This window comes from Pongo pygmaeus, chromosome 14 (genome assembly GCF_028885625.2).
Source record: "Pongo pygmaeus isolate AG05252 chromosome 14, NHGRI_mPonPyg2-v2.0_pri, whole genome shotgun sequence".
Classification (NCBI taxonomy): Eukaryota; Metazoa; Chordata; class Mammalia; order Primates; family Hominidae; genus Pongo; species Pongo pygmaeus.
The window spans coordinates 120,126,897-120,146,994 of NC_072387.2; the positions used below are offsets into that span (position 1 = coordinate 120,126,897).

General features: G+C 41.4%; 1 protein-coding gene across 1 annotated transcript in view; it reads right to left on the reverse strand.

The window, feature by feature from the left end:
• Positions 1–15,014: 15,014 nt before the first annotated feature.
• COL4A1 (collagen type IV alpha 1 chain) overlaps positions 15,015–20,098 on the reverse strand; it is a 157,929-nt gene continuing 152,845 nt past the window's right edge. The window contains exons 51-52 of the mRNA XM_054447361.2: positions 18,392–18,564; positions 15,015–16,492 (exon numbers count right to left, since the gene is read on the reverse strand). Coding sequence (XP_054303336.2) covers positions 16,411–16,492; positions 18,392–18,564 — 255 coding nt within the window. The 3' untranslated portion in view covers positions 15,015–16,410. The remainder of the gene's footprint in view (positions 16,493–18,391; positions 18,565–20,098) is intronic.

Below are 20,098 nucleotides of genomic sequence, written 5' to 3' on the forward strand. Positions count from 1 at the left end.
CAAAAGTGGAACAAGGAAATCTATCATTAAATAACTGAAGTAAAACAAAATAAAACACAAAGTATTAATAAGTGGCCTGTGTTTGGTTTTTGCATTTACCTTGTTCCTGCATAAATACCTTAGACACAGAGCAGCGAGTTGGAAATCTTAGTATCTTCAGACTTTCCTTAATGTAATTCATACAAATCAACTGGGGAAATTAAACGGCCATGAAGGTGTTATTGTCCTTGTCTCACAAATATTAAGTTACAAAGCTGGACATTCAGAGGAGTCAACATTTCTAAGTCAGGACTCAGGGTAGCGATAATTAAAATGGACCGTTGCTGGGCTTACTGTGTTTGAATTATGCCACCCAAAGCCCCTGGAATACTACCTGATAAGGATGACTTCATCAACAGAACCTATTAGGATGCTAATAATGCCTGCTGGCCTATTTAGGAAGCTATTTTGTAGTGACGAAGGTTGGCTTCCCTGGGACATTGTGTCATATGGGCCACGGGGATCACATAGCAACGAGGACATGAGTTTCTTTCTATTTATAACCAGTTTGCTAGCAATGGCAACATGATGAGAAATGAACAATCACATCTGCTGGGAAATCGCAGGGCTCATTTTGATTCTTCTTTAACCCACAGACCCTCGTGGAGTTGAGAAAGGACGTGGGGGAAGGACCCTGTCGGGCAGTCACACTGCTCAGGGGCCCACATTCAAACCCTTGCCACATTCCGTTCTAAGTGCATTACACAGGTCATCTAATTTAGCCACAATCTACAAAGTTCTACAAGTGACGAAACTGAGTTCAGAGTAAGTAAATAATTGTCCAAATTCATTTAAAATTCAAACACAGGCAGTCCAGTTTCAAAGCCCATGCGTTTCTGTTAAACACACTGAAACAGACATCTGAGGGGGACGAAAGTGTTCACTTTCCTGCACTCAGTGCAAACTGCACTGTGCAAAGTGGTCGCTCCTATCCCTTAACACTAACTTGGACAGATCCCTGAGCTTTTGGATTCATTTTAGGGACTAGGGACAGTCCAGTCCTGTCTAGATAAAAGCTATCTTCTTGTGCTACCCTCAGGCCCTGGCCATTCTTGGGCTGGGTGGCCATTCTTGTTGCAATGACCTCAGGTTCAGCTCCATGGAATCCAGCATCCATGAACTTAGATGGGGCATAAAGTATATGTTTACTCTCACCAACCTTCTGAAATGCAGCATTTCTTTCAGTTATGACTAAAGGCCGCAAACCACTATAGGATTAACAGTATCTGAGGCATTGTCACCAATAGAAAAAATAGGTATCATATTACAATAATTTCAGGTATTATGAAATATTATTTATACTCAGCAGTATTCTAAAATGTGTCCCCTTCTAGACAGTATTATTTAATGTATCAATAAAGAAATATGTATATTACTATGTTGATAATTTTTTAAATATTTTGATAAGTGCATTTTAATATAGTTTTCTTTATAATACTATGTATTTTAGCACATGCCTTTTTAAAATAAACATTTTTTTCTAAAAAGATTTCCATAGGCTCTGTTGAATTGCCACAGCATACAGAACAAACAAACAAACAAACAAGAACTCTGGGCTGGAGGGACAGGAAGCAGGCATAGCCTTTCTTTGCATCTTTCTCCTTCCTCCTCCTCGTGTCCTACTCCTCCAGGCTGGAGATCAGGCAGGGCAAGGGAGAAGGGACCAGTCTTTCACAGCTGAACTGTGGAAGTAAAGGCCCTCCCCACACTGCCCTGAGCCTTCTGTGGTCCCCAGGCATTCTCCTTGTTTGTAGGGGGTGGGTGGGGGGTCTGCAGTTGAGTTTTCCCCAGGCCCTTTACCCTGGAGAGCCCTCAAACTTCTCTCTCCATTCCCGCTTCAGACCCTGCCCCCTTCCATTCCCGCTTCAGAACCCTGAATATCTGAGAAAGGTATCAGTCAATTTAGGAATTTTATTTTGCCAGAGTTAAGGATGCACACCTGTGACACAGCCTCAGGAGGTCCTGACAGCGTGTGCCCAAGGTGATTGGGGAGACATAAGACATCAATCAATACATGTAAGATGAACATTGGTTCCATCTGGAAAGGGAGGACAACTCGAAGCAGGGAGGGGGCTTCCAGGTCACAGGTAGGTGAGAGACAAATGGTCACACTCTTTTGAGTTTCTGATGAGCCTTTCCAAAATGGGAGGCAGGTTTGCCTTAAGCAGTTCCCAGCCTGACTTTTCCCTTTAGCTTAGTGACTTGGGGGCCCCAAGATTAATTTTCCTTTCACACCCCAAAGCATGCCTCATAGCTTTCCCCAGAGACGACTCTTTGTGGAGAGTGCCAGGAGAGCTCAAGCCAAGCTCTCTCTCACAGGCCCCAGACAAAGCTCACAGCCCCGGGGCCCCACAAAGCTGTGGGTGTGCCTTGCTCCGCCAGCTCTGCACTGCCCCCTCAGATGGGTGTAGGGGGTGCGAGCAGAATCCAGCCAGGGTTAGAGACACCCGCAAAGTCTGAGATGTTCCTGTGGCCCTGGGGTGTGGGGACAGGGAACTTGGCAAGGAAGATGTCCCCTCCCAGAGGGGAAAGCACAGGACCCCTGCAGACTGGAGTCTCCTGCCTCCTCCCCCCCACTCTCCTCTCCTCTCTTCTTCCAGAGGGGTGCGGCCTGGAGAGGGCTGGGGTGGCTGACAGAGCTGGGCTCTTTCAGCAGGACGGGAACCCTGCCGCCAACTGCTGGCAGCTCTCTTCAGAATATGCGGCGCTGTGGCCTCTTTTGCTTTAGCTGGGGCTCTAATTAGGAATTTGGACAATGGGGAAAGTCTCAGCCAATGTGTCCTGTTACCCCAGCAAAGCTGAGAAAACCACCCTCACAGGACTCCCCTGCCATATTGCTTCTGAGGGCAATTCCCCTCACCACATTCGCAACTTCAGTTGCTTAACGTGTTCCAGGAGCACTCACCGTCCATGCAACAAGGTGAGGCTGCCAATCCTTCCTATACTAGATACATGTGTGGCAGTAGCTGGTAACAGTGACAGGGTGGAAGGTACAGGGCGCTAGAGGTTGAATTTCTTTAAGCACCAACGAGGGCTTCTTTCTTTAAGAAGAAACCGCCCAACGACAGTAAGGACGCATACAGTGCCACGGATGCTCATTTGTAATTCCTTAAAAATGTGTGTTCTCATTGTATTTTTACTGTTATAATTCATATTTGCAAACTCTGGTGAAAGGCTTCATTTAGTATATTTGGAATAATTCTCCATCCACTTTCTTTCCAACACAGTTAGTTACCCGTTTAAAAAAAAAAAAAATGCATTGACTGGCCATAGATCCTAAGTAGCACCTAGTAACCTGCTTCAGGGTAACCTTGGTAAACACTGAATTAAAAAGGGCAATGCTGCTATAAATTGCACCTAAGCCATTCTGCAGAGGTGGAGCTTCACAATCAGGGGACCCGGGTGCCACCTGCAGTCTGTCCTGGGAACGCGTCACAGATAGCAAGCCGTCCACCCACGTACAAATACACACTGTTGCATGGAGTGTCTAGCGAAGACTGCTTCAAAACCAGTCTGCAGAATTTTCTCATTTGCATCGGAAAAATGAATATCCCTTAAGGCGGAGCTCCGCCTAGGTACATTTGGTGCGGAACTTGCCCCAAGCAGCAAGTCGTGGGAAAATGTGAAACCAGCAAGAACTGCCCCCAGGGAAACTGAAGATAAAACACAAAACCGAATTTAAAAAGTCACCTGCTGCTCCATTTCAAACTGGAAGTCTAAAAAAGGCATTTCCTGACGCTGGCGAGTGACTCAGTGTCACCGTGACTCAGCCGCGCCCGGTTGCCCACGAGGCGGGAGGGGAGGCAGATGCTGCGGGCGGCGCGGGGAGCCGAGCCCGCGCGCTGCTATTTCGGGCAAGTCTGCGGCGAGCAGGGCCCGCAGTCCACGCGCACTCAGGAAGTACAAATAGGGCGTGCATCAGAGGAAGCGCTCCCCACGCAGAGGCTGTGGGAAAGTGATTCAGCGCTGCTAGAATCCCCCTCTCCTGCGCCCTTCGCAGCGCAGCGAGGGAGGGAGGGAGGGAGGGAACGCGCCAGAGCCTCCGGCAGGTGCGCGCGGGGCAGGCGGGCAGGCGGCGCGCGCGCCCGGGGGCCCAGGTGACCGCCTCCCGCGCGCACACAGCGGGCCAGGGCGCACCCGGAAGCCCGTTACCCAAAGGCAAGGCTTGTTCCAGCCTAAAGCAAACTCATCCACACAACGTCGCTAGCCAGTTCCGTTTCCCTGTTTCTGGGAATTTGTGACTGTCAAAACAAACGTTCAGGTGACCATTGCCCTAAACTGCACTGAGGAAAGGGCTAAGGACCAGGAAAGGATCTGATATGAAAGGCCGTGAGTTCACAGGGTGCCACGTGCAGGGCTGGAGAGACCCTGGCCCCATCAGATCTCCTCTCTCCAGAAGCACCCTCCCTCTCCATCCCTCCAGAGGCCGGGGCCATGTGTCCACCCATGTGGAGGTGTAAGGAGAGCCAGAGGGAGAGGTTCCCACGTGGACTCAATGGCGAAAAGTCTTGCAATCAAAATCATTTAGAAACATTCTGCGCAGAGCTGGCTGAGTGTTCGGTGACCAGGTGACTGGTGCTCAGGCGTTAAGGGAACAGTGGGCTGTCCTCTGCATGCTTTCAGAGCTGGAGGGGCCTTGCCGTGGGCAGAAGCAGAAAGATCATTTAAGCAGCACCCTGAACAATGACTGTTTTCAGAAAGCTATCGAACAGGCTTGTGAAATATTTTTCTCTTGATGTCTCTAAAAGATATTTTCACTTCTCCCGCGTGATTCAGTGTGGTTTGGAAGTGGGAGAAGAAGGAGGCTTGAGATGTTGAAGTTCACTGCAAAGTCTCCGCTTCAGGACTCTAATTATTAAATATTTTCTCTATATATACCTTGTCTATCCAAATGATCATGAACCTGGGATGGAGGATAGGATTTATTACCTTGTCTCCTCCCAAGAGGTCCAGAGAAGGCCATGTGAACTGAGGGGATGATTAATAAACATTAGATTGACTGATGACCTCCACAGAATGTGAAATTGTCTTTTATCAAACCAGCAGGGAGATATAGTAGAGTCAGACAGGTATAACTCAAATGATCAGAAGGATAAGGATCAGAAGCTTCTTAGAACACGACTTGAAAACATCTCTTAAATCTGGAATAACAAAGGTTGAAGAAGATATGAATTATGAAAAGAATGATCTTAACAAAACCTCAGATACTTAAAAATTACTCTAGGGGACACCTTTTAATATTGCAGAGAGATCATCTTAGGTCCAATAAAACTAAATGCTATTTTTGCATCATGGGATTTAAATATAGGGAATTTGTCATTCAGGTAGAAATGAAGTTGACCACAAAATTATCCTCAGAATGATTTAGACACACATGTAAAGGAAAATGCAGAAAGAGAGAGGAAAACAATCCACACTGGTATAAAGTCTCATGAGGCAGGGGCTATACCGTGACATTGCATCCCTGGACCTCACACGGGGCCTGGATGAAGGAAGAGACGCCGTGTGCACTTCGTCTTGTATATTTCTCATTTAATCTTCCAGGCAACATTCAGATGTGGGCAACCTTTATTCCATTTGTAATCCAACCCTCAACCTCACCCTATCTATTGCATAACTACTTTTTAAATTCTTTAACCTGACAAATTACAGGTTTCTTCCACAACTTTTTTTTTTTTTTTTTTTGCACAACACTTCTTAAGGGCAACATTATTGATTTCCATTTATCCTGTACCTAACCTAGTACCTGGGAAATAATAAGCATGCAGAATATGAATGATGAAGAGATAGATCAGTGGATGGATGGATGGATGGATGGATGGATGAACTGATGGATGAGTAGATGGATGGATGAACAGATGAATGTATGTATGGATGATGGATGGATGATGGATGGATGATGGATGGATGGATGGATGGATGAGTGGATGGAAGGAACAGATGGAAGGAAGCAGAGAATGAGTAGAAGGATGATGAGTGATACAGCCAAACAGGTTTTCCCTTTTTTTGTAAATCCTTCTCAGTCTATGATTCTGATTTGGAAGAATTACAAGTAAAAATGACCTAATTTGTACTGATCTCTGAGAGGTTTTATATCTTACCCAAGGTCACAAGTTTGTAAGTGGCAGAGTCAGCATCTGAACTCAGATTTGTCTAGTTTTATGAGGATAACAAAATGACTCTTGGGTTCAGATACAGGATGGGTGCACTGAGTCTTAGGCTTGAAGAATTCTGGTGTAAAAGTGATGGTACCCCAAATGAGTACAAGCTAATGCATGTAATTTAAAGTCCAGTAAGCTAGACTGAAAAAGTGCATGGAAAGAGCCAGCATACAGCCATTAAAATCGAAAAGCCCATGAACGATAGTTAACTAAATTGGTAGACTATGGTGTGTTCAAGCTTTAGAAAAGAGAGTGAAAAGATTTTTTAAATGACCAAAGGTGAATCATTTGATTATCTTCTGTTTATCACCAGCATACTTAAAACCATCAAAACAAGTACTCTGTATGCTTCTAAATTGCTATTGTGGCTGGTGCCAGTCCCATGTAAAGTTTAGCAGGCCACTCCAGCCTGTCCCTCCTGCTGAGTGCATGGGGCAGCTATTAGAGGACTCTGTCAGTGAACAGTAGCAGACAGACTGGGAAAGAAAACCAGATTTAGATGTACCACCAAAGCAGGAGAATTTTACCATATTTTTTCTCCAGTTCTCCTGCTGTTTAGCCCAGATATGGCTGCAGCCACAGAAATTATGTGCAGAGTAAGTGAAGACACAATTTTAGAAACAAAGAGTCAACAAGAGGAATGTTAGGATCTGAAAAGTAATGGGGAGTTCAGTGGGAGGCTGGAATGAGAGAAGGAGATCCAGTAAAATATTCATGGACTCCTGGACTCATCTTTGATGTGTGCGTGCATAGATCTGACTCTAAACAGCTACCAAACTGAAAACTGCCGAAACTGCCCACACCCAGACAGGCCATTGGTGGGCACGCATGCAGGACAGATCTGAATAGTACCGCAAAAACAGATCTACCTATAGAAGGTGAATTGAAGCTTGCAGCCTGGAACCTGACCCAATCATTGGCCTGCAAAAACCCCCAAACACCAACATTTTCCGTAAGAGAAAGACATACATCTACGGACTCACAAAGCTAAAGAACCCAATCCACACACAGACATGTCATAATTAAATGTCTGAAAGTTAGAGAGAATGAGAAATCCTAAAAGTAGCCAGAGACAGCACATTACTTAGAGGGGAACACCAATTTGAATGACTCAGGGTTTATTATCAGAAACTAAATAGAGGCCAGAAGGAAAGAAAGTAAACAATAGATTTAAATTGTTGAAGGCGAAGAACTATTAGAATTCTATGTCCAGTGGAAAAAAATACCCAGTAGAGGTGAAATAAAGACATTTTTCAAGTGAAGAAAAACTAAAAGAATATATATTTCTCTAAAAGAATTGTTAAGGGAAGTTCTTTGAACATAAGAAAAATTATTCTAAAAGGTACTTTGAAACATCAAGAATAAAGAAAGTAAAATATAAATGGGAAATAGCTGGGTAAATATGAAAGACTTTTTTTGGGGGTTTTAAAAATATATCAATGTAGGAAACAACACAAGTAAGCTAAAATAGCAAACTAGAAAATGTGTAAATAACAAAAAAAGGCAGAAAAAGAGAAAATGAACAGTAGCATATAGAAAACCAATAATAAAAAGCTAGACTTAAATCCAAACATACCAATAATTGCTTTAAACACAAACCCAGTCTAAACACACTAATTAAAATACAAAGATTGCCAGAACAGATTTGAAAAATATGACCCGACTATATGTTGTCAGCAAGAACCTTGCTTCAAATATAAGAATATGGATAGGATACAAATAACAAAATAGAGAAGACTTATCAAGCAAATAGCAATCAAAAGAAAGATGGAGTGGCTATATTAATATCAGACAAAGTAGATTTTGGAGCAAAAACTAATTCCCAGACATAAAAAGGCAGGTAGTATAATGGTAAAAGAGTTGACTCACCAAGAAGTCAGAACAATACTAACCGTGTGCACCCCTAATAATGGAACTTAAAAATAGAAAAAGCAAACTGTTCCAACTGAAAGAAGAAATTTAAAAATCCATAAAAAAATTGGAAACTTCAACATTCATCTCTCAGTAAATGACAGAACTATAGACAGAAAATCAAAGGGATATAAAAGAACTGAGCAATACCATCAACCAAGTGGATCATAAACTACATTTATAGAACAATCTATCCAACACTAATAGAATACATATTCTTTTCAATTGTACATGGAACACTCACCAAGAAAGAATAAAAGAAACTTTAACAAATGCACAATTATTGAAAGCATATGTAGTATGTGCTGTGATCATAATGAAATTAAACCAGATATCAAAAACAGAAATATAACAGAAAAATCTACAAACATTTGGAAACTAAGCAACATACTTCCAAATAAGCCATGGATCATAGGAAGTATCAAAGAAATTAAAACTTATTTTGAATTGAATGTAAATGAAAATACAAACAATTCATGGGATGCAGGTAAATCAGTGCTTAGAGGGAAATATATAGCATCAAATGCTTACATTTAAAAAGAAAAAAGTCTCAAATTAATCATGTACGCTTACACCTTAAGAAACTAGAAAAAGAAGAGCAAAATAAACACAAAATAAGAACATGAAAGGAAATAATAAAGATAAGAGAAAAAAATTGTTGAAATTGAAGGCAGAAAAAATAGAAAAAAATCAGTAAATCCAAAAGCTGGTTCTCTGAAAAGATCAATAATATTGACAAACTTCTAATGAATTTGACAAAGAAAAAGATGGAAGATGAAAATCTTCAATATCAGGAAAGAAATAATAAATGCCGCTACAGGCTTCACAGACATGGAGATAATAGAATACTAGGAATAACTCTACACCCACAAATTCGACAACTTAGTATGAACTAATCCTTGAAAGAAAAAGTTATATAACTCGTCCAAGATGAAATAGATATCTTGAATAGTCCTATAACTATTTGTAACTTAAATTTTATAGTTGAAAACCTACCAAGAAAGGAAATTTGCAGGACCAAATGGTTTTATTGACAAATTCTATTAAATATCTAAAAAAAAAAAAACAACTCTACATAATGTCTTCCAGAAAACAGAAGAGATGGGAATATTTCCTAGCTCATTTTTTTTTTTTTTTGCAAATGGCATTATTTCATAGAAAAGCCAAAGGTAATATAAGAAAATAAAGTTAAAAGCAATTTTCCTCACTAACACAGACATAAGAAACTCTAGTAAGTACTAGCAGATCAAATGCTCAATATATAAAAAGAATAACATATCATGACCAAGTGGGCTTTATCCCAGAAATATAAAACTGGTCTGATCTTTGATTATCAATCACTATTATCCACTGTTTCAACAAGCTGAAGAAGAAAGGCCATATAATCCTATCATATGGGATTGCATATGGGATTGTCGTTGATGCAGAAAAGGCATTCAACAACATTTGATATCCACTCATGATACTTACAGGGATAAAGATATCTGTTTTTTTTTTTAAACCCTGTAGTAAACGTCATATTTAATGATGAAAGACTAAATACTTTTTTCTTAAGATCAAGAACAAGGGAAGAATGCCCACATTCACCACTCCTATTTAACATTGTACTAAAAATTCTGGAGAGTACAAAGAGGCAAGAAAAAGAAAAGGAGGTGTGTGTGTAGGAGGGGTGAAATAAGAAAAGGAAGAAATAGAAGAAAACATAGGAGTAAATATTCATGACCTTGGATCTGGCAATGGATTCTTAGATATGACATTAAAGGCATGAGCAACAGATGAAAAATAGATAAATCGTACTTCATCAACATTAAAAACCTTTGTGCACTAACGTACATTATTAAAAAAGTAAAAAGACAATCTTCATAATAGGAAAATATATTTGCAAATCATGTATCTGATAAGGGTCTACTATTCAGAATATATGAGGAATGCTTACAAGTAAACAACAAAAAGATGGGTCAGGCATGGTGGTGCACAACTGTAATCCCAGTAGTTTGGGGGGCCCAGGCAGGAGGATCGCTTGAGCCCAGGAGTTTGAGCGCATTCCTGGCAACATAGTGAGACCCCATCTCTAAAAAAAAAAAATTAGAGAAATTAGCTGAGTGTGGTGGCGCATACCTGTTGTAGTCCTAGCTATTCAGGAGGTTGATGTGGGTGGATCACCGGAACCTGGGAGGTTGAGGCTGCAGTGAGCCATGATTGTGCCACTGCACTCCAGCCTGGGTGAAAGAGTGAGACCCTGTCTCAAAAGTAAATAAATAACAAAAAGACAAACAACCTAATTTAAAATGGAAAAGAAATTGAGTAAACATTTCAAATGTCTACTCAATACATAAATGGCCAAGAAGCACATTGAAAAGATGCAGAGCATCATGAAAAATTAGGAAAACGCAAATCAAAACCATGACCCCTTCACACCCACTAAGATGGTTATAATCAAAAATTGGAAAATCATAAGTGTGGACAAGGACGTAGAGGAAATGGAGCCCGCATCACTGTTGGTGGGAGTGTAAAACAGTTCAGCCTCTGTGGAAAAGAGTTTGGCAGTTCCTCAAAAAGTTAAACACAGACTCAGCAATTCCATTCCTAGGTAGATACCCTAAAGAATTGAGGTGGGTGGATCACGAGGTCAGGAGATCGAGACCATCCTAGCTAACATGGTGAAACCCCGTCTCTACTAAAAATACAAAAAATTAGCCGGGCGTGGTGGCGGGCGCCTGTAGTCCCAGCTACTGGAAAGGCTGAGGCAGGAGAATGGCCTGAACCCAGAAGGCGGAGCTTGCAGTGAGCTGAGATGGTGCCACTGCACTTCAGCCTGGGCGGCACAGCGAGACTCCATCTCAAAAAAAAAAAAAAAAAAGAAAGAAAAGAAAACAGGAGCTCAAACAAATGCACGTGCACAGCAACACTATTCACAGTAGCCAAACATCAAGATAGTCCACATGTTCATGAATGGGTGAGTGGATAAAGAAAATGTAGCATATTTACATGATGGAAGTTATACAGCCATAAAAGTGATCGAAGTACTGATGCATGCCACAATGTGGATAACCTTGAGAAGATCATGCTAAGTGAAAGAAAGCACACACGAAAGTCATGCACTTTATGAAATATCCAAAGTAGGCAAATGTATAGAGTCAGAAAGCAGACTGGTGTTTGCCAGGGACAGAAGGGAAGGGAGGGAATGGGGTGTGACTTCTGAATGGGCATGGGGCTTTGGTGTGATGGAACTAGTTTTGGAACTAGACACAAGTGGTTTAGTACTAGATACAAGTGGTTAAGTACTAGATGCAGGTCGTTTAGTACTAGATGGAGGTGGTTTAGTATGAGATGCAACTGATTTAGAACTGAATGCGGGTGGTTTAGAACTAGGTGCAGGTGGTTTAATACTAGATGCAGCTGGTTTAGAACTAGATGAAGGTAGTTTATAACTAGATGCAGGTGGTTTAGAACTAGGTGCAGCTGATTTAGAACTACATGCAGATGGTTTAGTACTAGATGCAACTGATTTAGAACTAGATGCAGGTGGTTTAGAACTAGATGCAGATGGTTTAGTACTAGATGCAACTGATTTAGAACTAGATGCAGGTGGTTTAGAGCTAGATGCAGGTGGTTTAGAACTAGATGCAGGTGGTTTAGAGCTAGATGCAACTGGTTTAGAGCTAGATGCAGGTGGTTTAGAACTAGATGCAACTGATTTAGAACTAGATGCAGGTGGTTTAGAACTAGATGCAACTGAGTTAGAACTAGATGCAACTGATTTAGAACTAGGTGCAACTGATTTAGAACTAGATGCAGGTGGTTTAGAACTAGATGCAGCTGGTTTGGAACTAGATGCAGTTGGTTTACTACTAGATGTAGGTGGTTTAGAACTAGATGAAGGTGGTTTAGCACTAGAAACAGGTTGTTTAGAACTAGATGCAGCTGGTTTAGTACTAGATGCAGCTGGTTTAGAACTAGATGAAGGGGATTTAGCACTAGATGCAGGTGGTTTAGAGCTAAATGCAGATGGTTTAGTACTAGATGCAGATGGTTTAGTACTAGATGCAGCTGGTTTAGAACTAGATGCAGGTGGTTTAGAACTAGATGCAGGTGGTTTAGAACTAGATGTAGGAGGTTTAGTGCTAGGTGCAGGTAATTTAGTACTAGATGCAGCTGGTTTACAACTAGATGTAGGTGGTTTAGTGCTAGATGAAGCTGGCTTAGTACTAGAAGCAGGTGGCTTAGAACTAGACACAGGTGGTGGCACAGCATTGTGAATGTACTACATGCCACCGAATTGTTCACCTTAACATGGTGAATTTTACGTTATGTGAATTTCATCAATTAAAAAATGGATTACAAATCGAAATGTAGTAAGTAAAACCATAAAACTTTGAGAAGAAAAGACAAGAGAAAATATTTGTGAGCTAGGGTACATCAACGGGTTCTTAACCATAACAGCAAAAGCATGTCCAATGGAAGAAAACAAAAATTGATAAGTTGGATATCACCAAAATTAAAAAGTTTAGCTTTACACATGGACATAAACATGGGAACAATCAACACTGCAGAATACTACAGTGGGGAGGGAGGATGGGGCCTGGGTTGAAAAGCTACCTATTGGGTACCACCCTTACCACCTGGTACTATACACCTGTGTAACAATCCTGCATATACACCGCTGTATCTAAAATAAAAGCTGAAATTTTAAAAAGCAAAAAAGTTTAGCTCTGTGAAAGACATCAAGTGGATGAATTTGCAAATCACTTATCCAAAAATGGACTTGTAACCAGAATATGCGAAAAACTTTCAGAATGCAACAGTATGAAAACGAGCAACCTAATTGAAAACCTGAGCAAAGGGGCCGGACACGGTGGCTCACGCCTGTAATCCCAGCACTTTGGGAGGCCAAGGTGGGCAGATCACTTGAGTCTAGGAGTTGGAGGCCAGCCTAGACAACATGGTGAAACCCAGTCTCTACAAAAATACAAAAAAAATTAGCTGGGTGCGTGGCACACACACCTGCAGTTCCAGCTACTCAGGAGGCTGAGGTGGGAGGATCACTTGAGCCCAGGAGGTGGAGGTTACAGCAAGCCGAGATTAGGCCACTGCAGTCCAGCCTGGGCAACAGAGTAAGACCCCATCTAAAAATAAAATAAAATAAAAGTTTTAAAAAGACTGAGCAAAGGCTTAACAAACACTTTAAAAAAAAGCATATACAAGATATACAGACAGCCAAAAACTGTTCAACATCATTAACCATTAGAGAAATGCAAATTAACCATAGTTAATGCCACTATATACTTGTGAGAAGACCACACACACATAGAAAAATTGCTGGCAAAGTCAAATACTGGAGGGGATGTGGAGCCACTGGAGCTCCCATTGGTTGCTGTGGAAGGTACCATGGTGCAGCCATCCTGGAAGACGGTTTGGCAGCTCCTTAAAACATTAAACACACACTTCCCCTATGGCACAGCTGTCTTAGTACTGGGCATTTATCCTAAAGTAAGGAAGACTTACATTCACATGCAAACCTGAATGTGAATGTTTATTCCTATTTATAATCACCAAAACCCAGAAACAACCCAAATATCCTTCAACAGGTGAATAGATAAGTGAAGGGTGGTATGTCTATAAAATGCCATCCCACTCAGCAGTAAAAAGGAACAAACTATTGATACACATAATGACTTGGAGGAATGTCAAATACATTATGCTCAGTGAAAGAAGACAGTTTCAAGTCTATTGTTCCATTCTTGAATAGACCATCTATGATGGGGGAGAGTTCCATGGTTGATGACCAGGTTAGGGTGCCTGAGCGTGTTATACATAGTGCAGGTTTGAAGGTTTTTAGGTGATGAAACCGTTCTGCATGCTGATTTGGTTATGGGTATGTGAACCTATTTATAAGTTCACAATTCATAGAAATGTACATCCAAATAAGTCAGTTTTACTGTAAGTTAATTTAAAAAACATAAAAACTGCTTTCAGAATAACAGGTATAAGATGCACGGAATTTGAATGTTGGGATCCACAGTGTTATATTATCTTCCTTGTACTTTCCTAGGGATACTAAATTGTATATAATAAACATGATAAATGAACTTTATACATAGATATGTATATGTATATACGTGTTCAAAATTTTGTACACAAAATATATGTACATGTACGAAATGCTCTGAAGTGGCTCTTAATACCTCTCAGTAACTTCAGTAGAAACTAAGCCTAACGATTTTAATTTTCTTCTCTACCCTTCTATATACTAAGGAGAGCGAAAGAACGCTTTTCACTGGTTTTGTCAAAAGTGGCGAAAAGGTGGCGAATCGGGTCCCTGCCTCTTGGCCTGCCTGGAGCGCTGTGCTGCGTGTTCACCTTCTGTCCTGTCTTCAGGATAGCTCTGGTGGGTGAGTTAACTGACAGCATCATCGTATTGAGAGCTTTTTTCTGAGTATTCAGTAACTCATTCATTCTCCGTGGACTATATTCTGATCCAGTTCAAACTGAAGCTTAAGTCATTAGGGAAAAGAAATCAGCCATCTATTTTTTTTTTTCCTATATCAAGTAATACTTGGAATCCAGCCCTCTGCTCCACTCCTAATATAACTAAAATCTCAGCTCTAACCCCCAGTGGATTCACACTTAATGGCTATATATGTGTGCTATTCATCGCTGTCTATCTTCTACTTAACCAATGCCTGGGAACTGGCATTTGTACAGTGAATGAATGGATGGATGGAGAGATAGATGACAGCTCTCTGGGGGGACAGATGGAAGGATGCAAAGGAGGGAGTGAGGAGGCGACGAAAGAGGAAGAGATGGAGAACACCAATCTTTTTTTCCTTGTTGTAGTCACTATAAATCACCCCCAGTCTGTGACTCTCATTTGGAAGAAGTGCAAAATAAAAATGATCTAAGGTATGCAAAGCTTACAAATTTATTAGCAGCTTGTGCAGTAAGTTTCTTTTAATGCGTCTGTGGCAATACTAGCGACAAATTAATAAAAGCTTAATTTTTATACAAATAGTTTTATTACAAATTTGAATTCTTAAGAAATACACATTTAAAGAAATTACATAAAAGGCCTTAGTAGTCTTAGAAATGTTTTGGAGACTTTTAGTGAAATGTCGTTTCAGGCCTAGCGGTCCGAATTTGCCCTCCTGCGGTCCATGCGACGCCCTGCTGAGGTCTGTGAACACAGCTCACGAGAAACCACGGAAATGGCCCGAATGTGCTTACGTGTGAAAATACTGATACTGTGATTCAACAGAGCTGTTTTTCAAGCCAGGATGCAGAATGAGGAATACTAATGAAATGACGGCCTTTAAGGTTGTTGCTTTTGAAGTCAAGTCATTCAGTTTGTGATTAGTGTTTAAAACCCTGATGATATTTAATACAGAATAAAAACAATAAGCTCAAAGTACATGTTTCACTATAATAGACACCATATTCATGAACCTGGGTTTGGTTTTGGCAATACATAATTTTTGGTTTAGAAGTGAACAATGAAAATGGATGTTTCACATTCAATATCCTAGTCTTTAAAAACCTATGTTAAAGGACAGCACAGTCTTTCAAAGGAAGAAAACTATGTAAGCTTTATTTTAACAGTGGAAGTTAAACTAAACCTTGATCTGCCTAATTGCTGACATCTATATAAATTACTAATATATATATATATTTAATTTTCGACTATTTTTGGACCATCTTTATTCCACAGGAAAATTGTGATTTCTGCAAAAGCAGCTGCAAAGTACCACACATAGCAGAAAGACAGAAATTTATATTGGGGGGTTGGAAGATATGGCTACTGAGTCTGTAATTCCATTTGGAGGTTCAAAAAACCATTTTTACATTGCTATTATTTGTACAGACCAAGGGACCTAAATTTTGAAACAGCTAGACAGTGATATAAACAAACATTTATCTCCGGGGGTAGAAAATTAATTATAATACAAGAATGAAAATGGGCAAACAGTATGGAAGGCACCCACACCTCCTAGCACCCTTTGGTTTTCTGATGGAGTTCTCACTTCACACATCAGTGCATTGGATTGCAGAAAATATTGATATTTTATTTCATCAAAAGTGCCATTTGGTATGCCACTATTGAAAGCTTATCGCTGTCTTTTTCTCCTTCAGCAAGTAGAGGTCAATGAAGCAGGGTGTGTTAGTTACGCGAATTCCTATAAGGCACTTTACGGTTTTCATATTGGACAGTGAGGTACACAGGATATATTTCTAGGGTTCGTTGCTGTTAACAAAAAGAAGAAGAAGTAGCACCATGTTGTGACATTAGCTGAGTCAGGCTTCATTATGTTCTTCTCATACAGACTTGGCAGCGGCTGACGTGCGTGCGCAGCTCCCCTGCCTTCAAGGTGGACGGCGTGGGCTTCCTAAAACACAACGCAGAGACACACCATTGGCCATCATCTCACAGCACATCAGAAACATGGCACTCCTGCCCTGCTCAGAAATCTCTAAGGGATCAGCCCAGCCCCTGGCATCAGGCCCCAACCTGGTACCACCCAGTGAGCAGGCATGTGCTGGGTGCAGTGCACACACGGTCCCACGCACACAGAACACTGCAGGTTACCATCTGCACACCAGGCCCTGGCACCTGCCCCAGTGCCCACAGCCCCTTAGGGCACAGCTGAAGTCCCACCACATCAGTCTGGCTCCGAAGCCTTGGCCATTCCCCTCTGTGCCACCCTGCCTCCTCGTACTACAATTTCACTTTTTTTCCTTTCTCCTCCACTAGATCATAAACTCCTCCAGGGTAAGAAGAAGATATTATTCTTCTCTGCAACACTTTACACACATAGTAAGTGTTCATTAAATATTTGTGGAATGATGTGACGAGTAATAAATCCGGAGTAATTCCCTAGACCTCGAAATACTTTTATAACTTTTGAAGGATGTCTATGCAGATGGTCTGCTTTGAGGCCAAAAAGAGGGAAAGACATTTAATGTCCTAAGTGTTTCTCAAGCTTAGAAACTCTACATTATTTTGATTGTTGAAAAGGTAAAATCTGAACTAAAATTGGTACTGAGAAAATTCTATTAAAATAAAAATAAATAAATTAATTAATTAATTTAATTAAATTAAAATAGCCATTTATGAGAGTGCTTCATCCTAAAATTGAGGCTGCTTATTTTATTAACTTTTGGTGCAAATTCTAGTACCCTCAAGTTTATTATTTAAATGAATGGGATCTTACCTAATTTGCTTTGGGAAAACATTTTAGTTTATTGTATCAGGCTGCTGGTTAAAAAAAAAAAAACCCATCATTACTTATCAACCTTATAAGAGGACACTGCAGGGGCTGAGGCATGAACAAAGTGCACTCATTTTGGTAGTGAATGGTGAAACTCTATCTGCAGCATGGATGTCAAGTCTCCAGTTCCTTGAAAGGCTCCAATAAACCACCAGTTAGGCACGCGGCACTTTTTGGATGAATAATGAATTAGAGGAGCGTGTATGTTGTTCTGCCTCTTACTATCTAAGCTGGAAAGAGACAGGATCATAGCAGAGTTCCATATAATTCTCTCCAAAAAGGTGAAGACGGAAAGGCTTATCTCCAGGGGTGAGAAGCACTTGTTCTGGAAATGAACAGTAAGCAGCTGTGCCAGCTCCATCAGCCTTCTGCATTGGCTCCAGCGGGGCTGCAGCTGGGGCTCCAGATAGAGGGTTCATTATGTGCTCCTGGCCTTCGGGGACCGGACCGGCTCCCAGTCAACTCCAGCAAGGTTAGTAGCCACTTGGGACAGTCATTTTAAAGGTGAGATTTTTGTAATGGAAAAGGAAGGAAGGGTCTTCCCTCTCAATTTCAGCTGAATTTGTGCTGAAATTAATTTTTATTTGCACAGGTCTAAAAAAAATACCTTGTGAAGTCACTCAGAACTTACACAAAGTGTACATTATGATCAGTGTTATAAATGACATGAAAATGAACGCTGCTCACTTCTTCTGCCTGGGATTATTAATATACCGCATTTCACACATGCGCTGGAGATTTCAGTTGCTTTAATTACATTTTAGTACATTCACCTAGAAAACATGGAAAATCACCTTTTTCTTTCATGGTTCTTCGGTAAATGAAAAAATTAAACCTATGACTCAAGGTCTGCCTTTGAAAATCGTCTCGGTCATCTGCCCATGTCAAACAGCATCAAATATTCATTACTAACCATCTTTGAGACTTTGCATTGGAAGGTGTTACGGATCGCGGATGATTAAAAAATAAAGTCACAAAGGGGCCAGCAGCCTGCAAAAAAGCAGTGCTCCCACTTACTTGAACATCTCGCTCCTCTCTATGGTGGCGAGCCAAAAGCTGTAAGCGTTTGCGTAGTAATTACAGGTCCCACGGCCGTGACACTCGATGAATGGCGCACTTCTAAACTCCTCCAGACAGGAGCCGGGGGACGCCAGGGCTTGGCCAGAGCCTTCTGCACCAGCACTGGTGTGCTGCGGAACAGATGCAAGCCGTGAGTCAAAGGTTCCCTCCCCACACACCGGGAAAGAGATCGATCCTTCCCAGGAAGGAGCCAGGGTGTTCCCTCTGGAAAGCCACACACTGCAGCCTCATGTGGTCACCACAGGACACACTCTGTGCCCCAATTATCGGGCTGGCCGGCAAGCCAGTGCCTGCACGGCTGGGACCCCATAGTGCTCAACATGGCCCCAGGGATTGTCTAATGGCTGCTTCCCAAATAGGTGACCAGCCCAGCTTTATTAGAGTTTAAAGAAGAGCTCACTGTGTATTAGATTTGAAACACTCCAACCCATTCTAACATGGGGCATGAGACAACAGCCAAAATGTTCAAATAATGTTGTAAACAACTGATGTGGAATCAGACTTTACAAATGCACTCCTGTATTTGCTATATTAGATGCTATTTATCTTATAACAAGGTAAAGAATAATCATTCAATTTTTTTTCTTTAAAAAGAGAGAAAAACAAGAGAAAGAGAAAAAATAGCTACTACTATAACTTTATCAAATTGCATTTTGATCTAGCAGGTTTAAGTAGGACCTTCCTGTACTCAGAAATCAAGACCTTAAAATGAATGACATACAAACTTGACTAAGACATTACAACAGATCCCCGTGACTATTATTTCAGATATGGGAAATGTGAACTCTAGAATTTTAGAGACACAAGAGACCTTTGAGGACAAGGCTAACTCCACTGATTCCCAGCTGAGGACATTCTGGGATCTGACCAGGATCACACAGCTTCAAGGCGGAGCAGAGGCAAGGACAGGGGTCTCCAGACCTCCACACCAGAGCCACCGTCTTGAGAACTCAGAGGAGGTGCTGGAAGACACTGTTCTCTAGAACGTCACTATTTTCGTTTGCTCCTGATTTAGAGAAATTATGGGCAATCACTGTTTCAGGTCTTTGTGACACCCAGACAAGGGGTGGTGGTGACAACAGCTTTCCTGTGGTTCCTCAGTGCAACTGTGGGCTGTCTCCGACACTCAGAGATTCCACTCAGTATTTCTTATGATTACGGAGCGGCGAATCCAATCTACCTTTTAATGAACATGGCATGCTTACATCATTGCTAGTGTCCTGATTTCTCTATACAGCATTTTCAACCTTTTTGGCTCTCTCGATAAAGTAGTTACAATGCGGCACTTCGAATTATTGGAACAACCTGTTAATCTGGTGGTGGTGTTGCAACATGAAGAGTCTAGCTGCAGTACAATCAACCCAGCAAATCATACAATCAAACTTGTATACACGCACGAACGTTTTAAAAATTGCTTTCCTGCCAACTTTTTCTACACTTGGAAAAATGCGTAGAAAAGCACAAGAAAAATCCAGTAGAAGGAAATCGCAATGGTGGGCACCTCGCACACAGCACGTCTGGAAGGTGGAACAGAGACCCTCCACACGGCTGGGGCGCAGGGCAGACGCCACACCATTCATGAGTTACCTTGTTACCTACCCTCAGCGTCCTCACTCAAACACTAAAAAAAATGCTTTCCTGCCA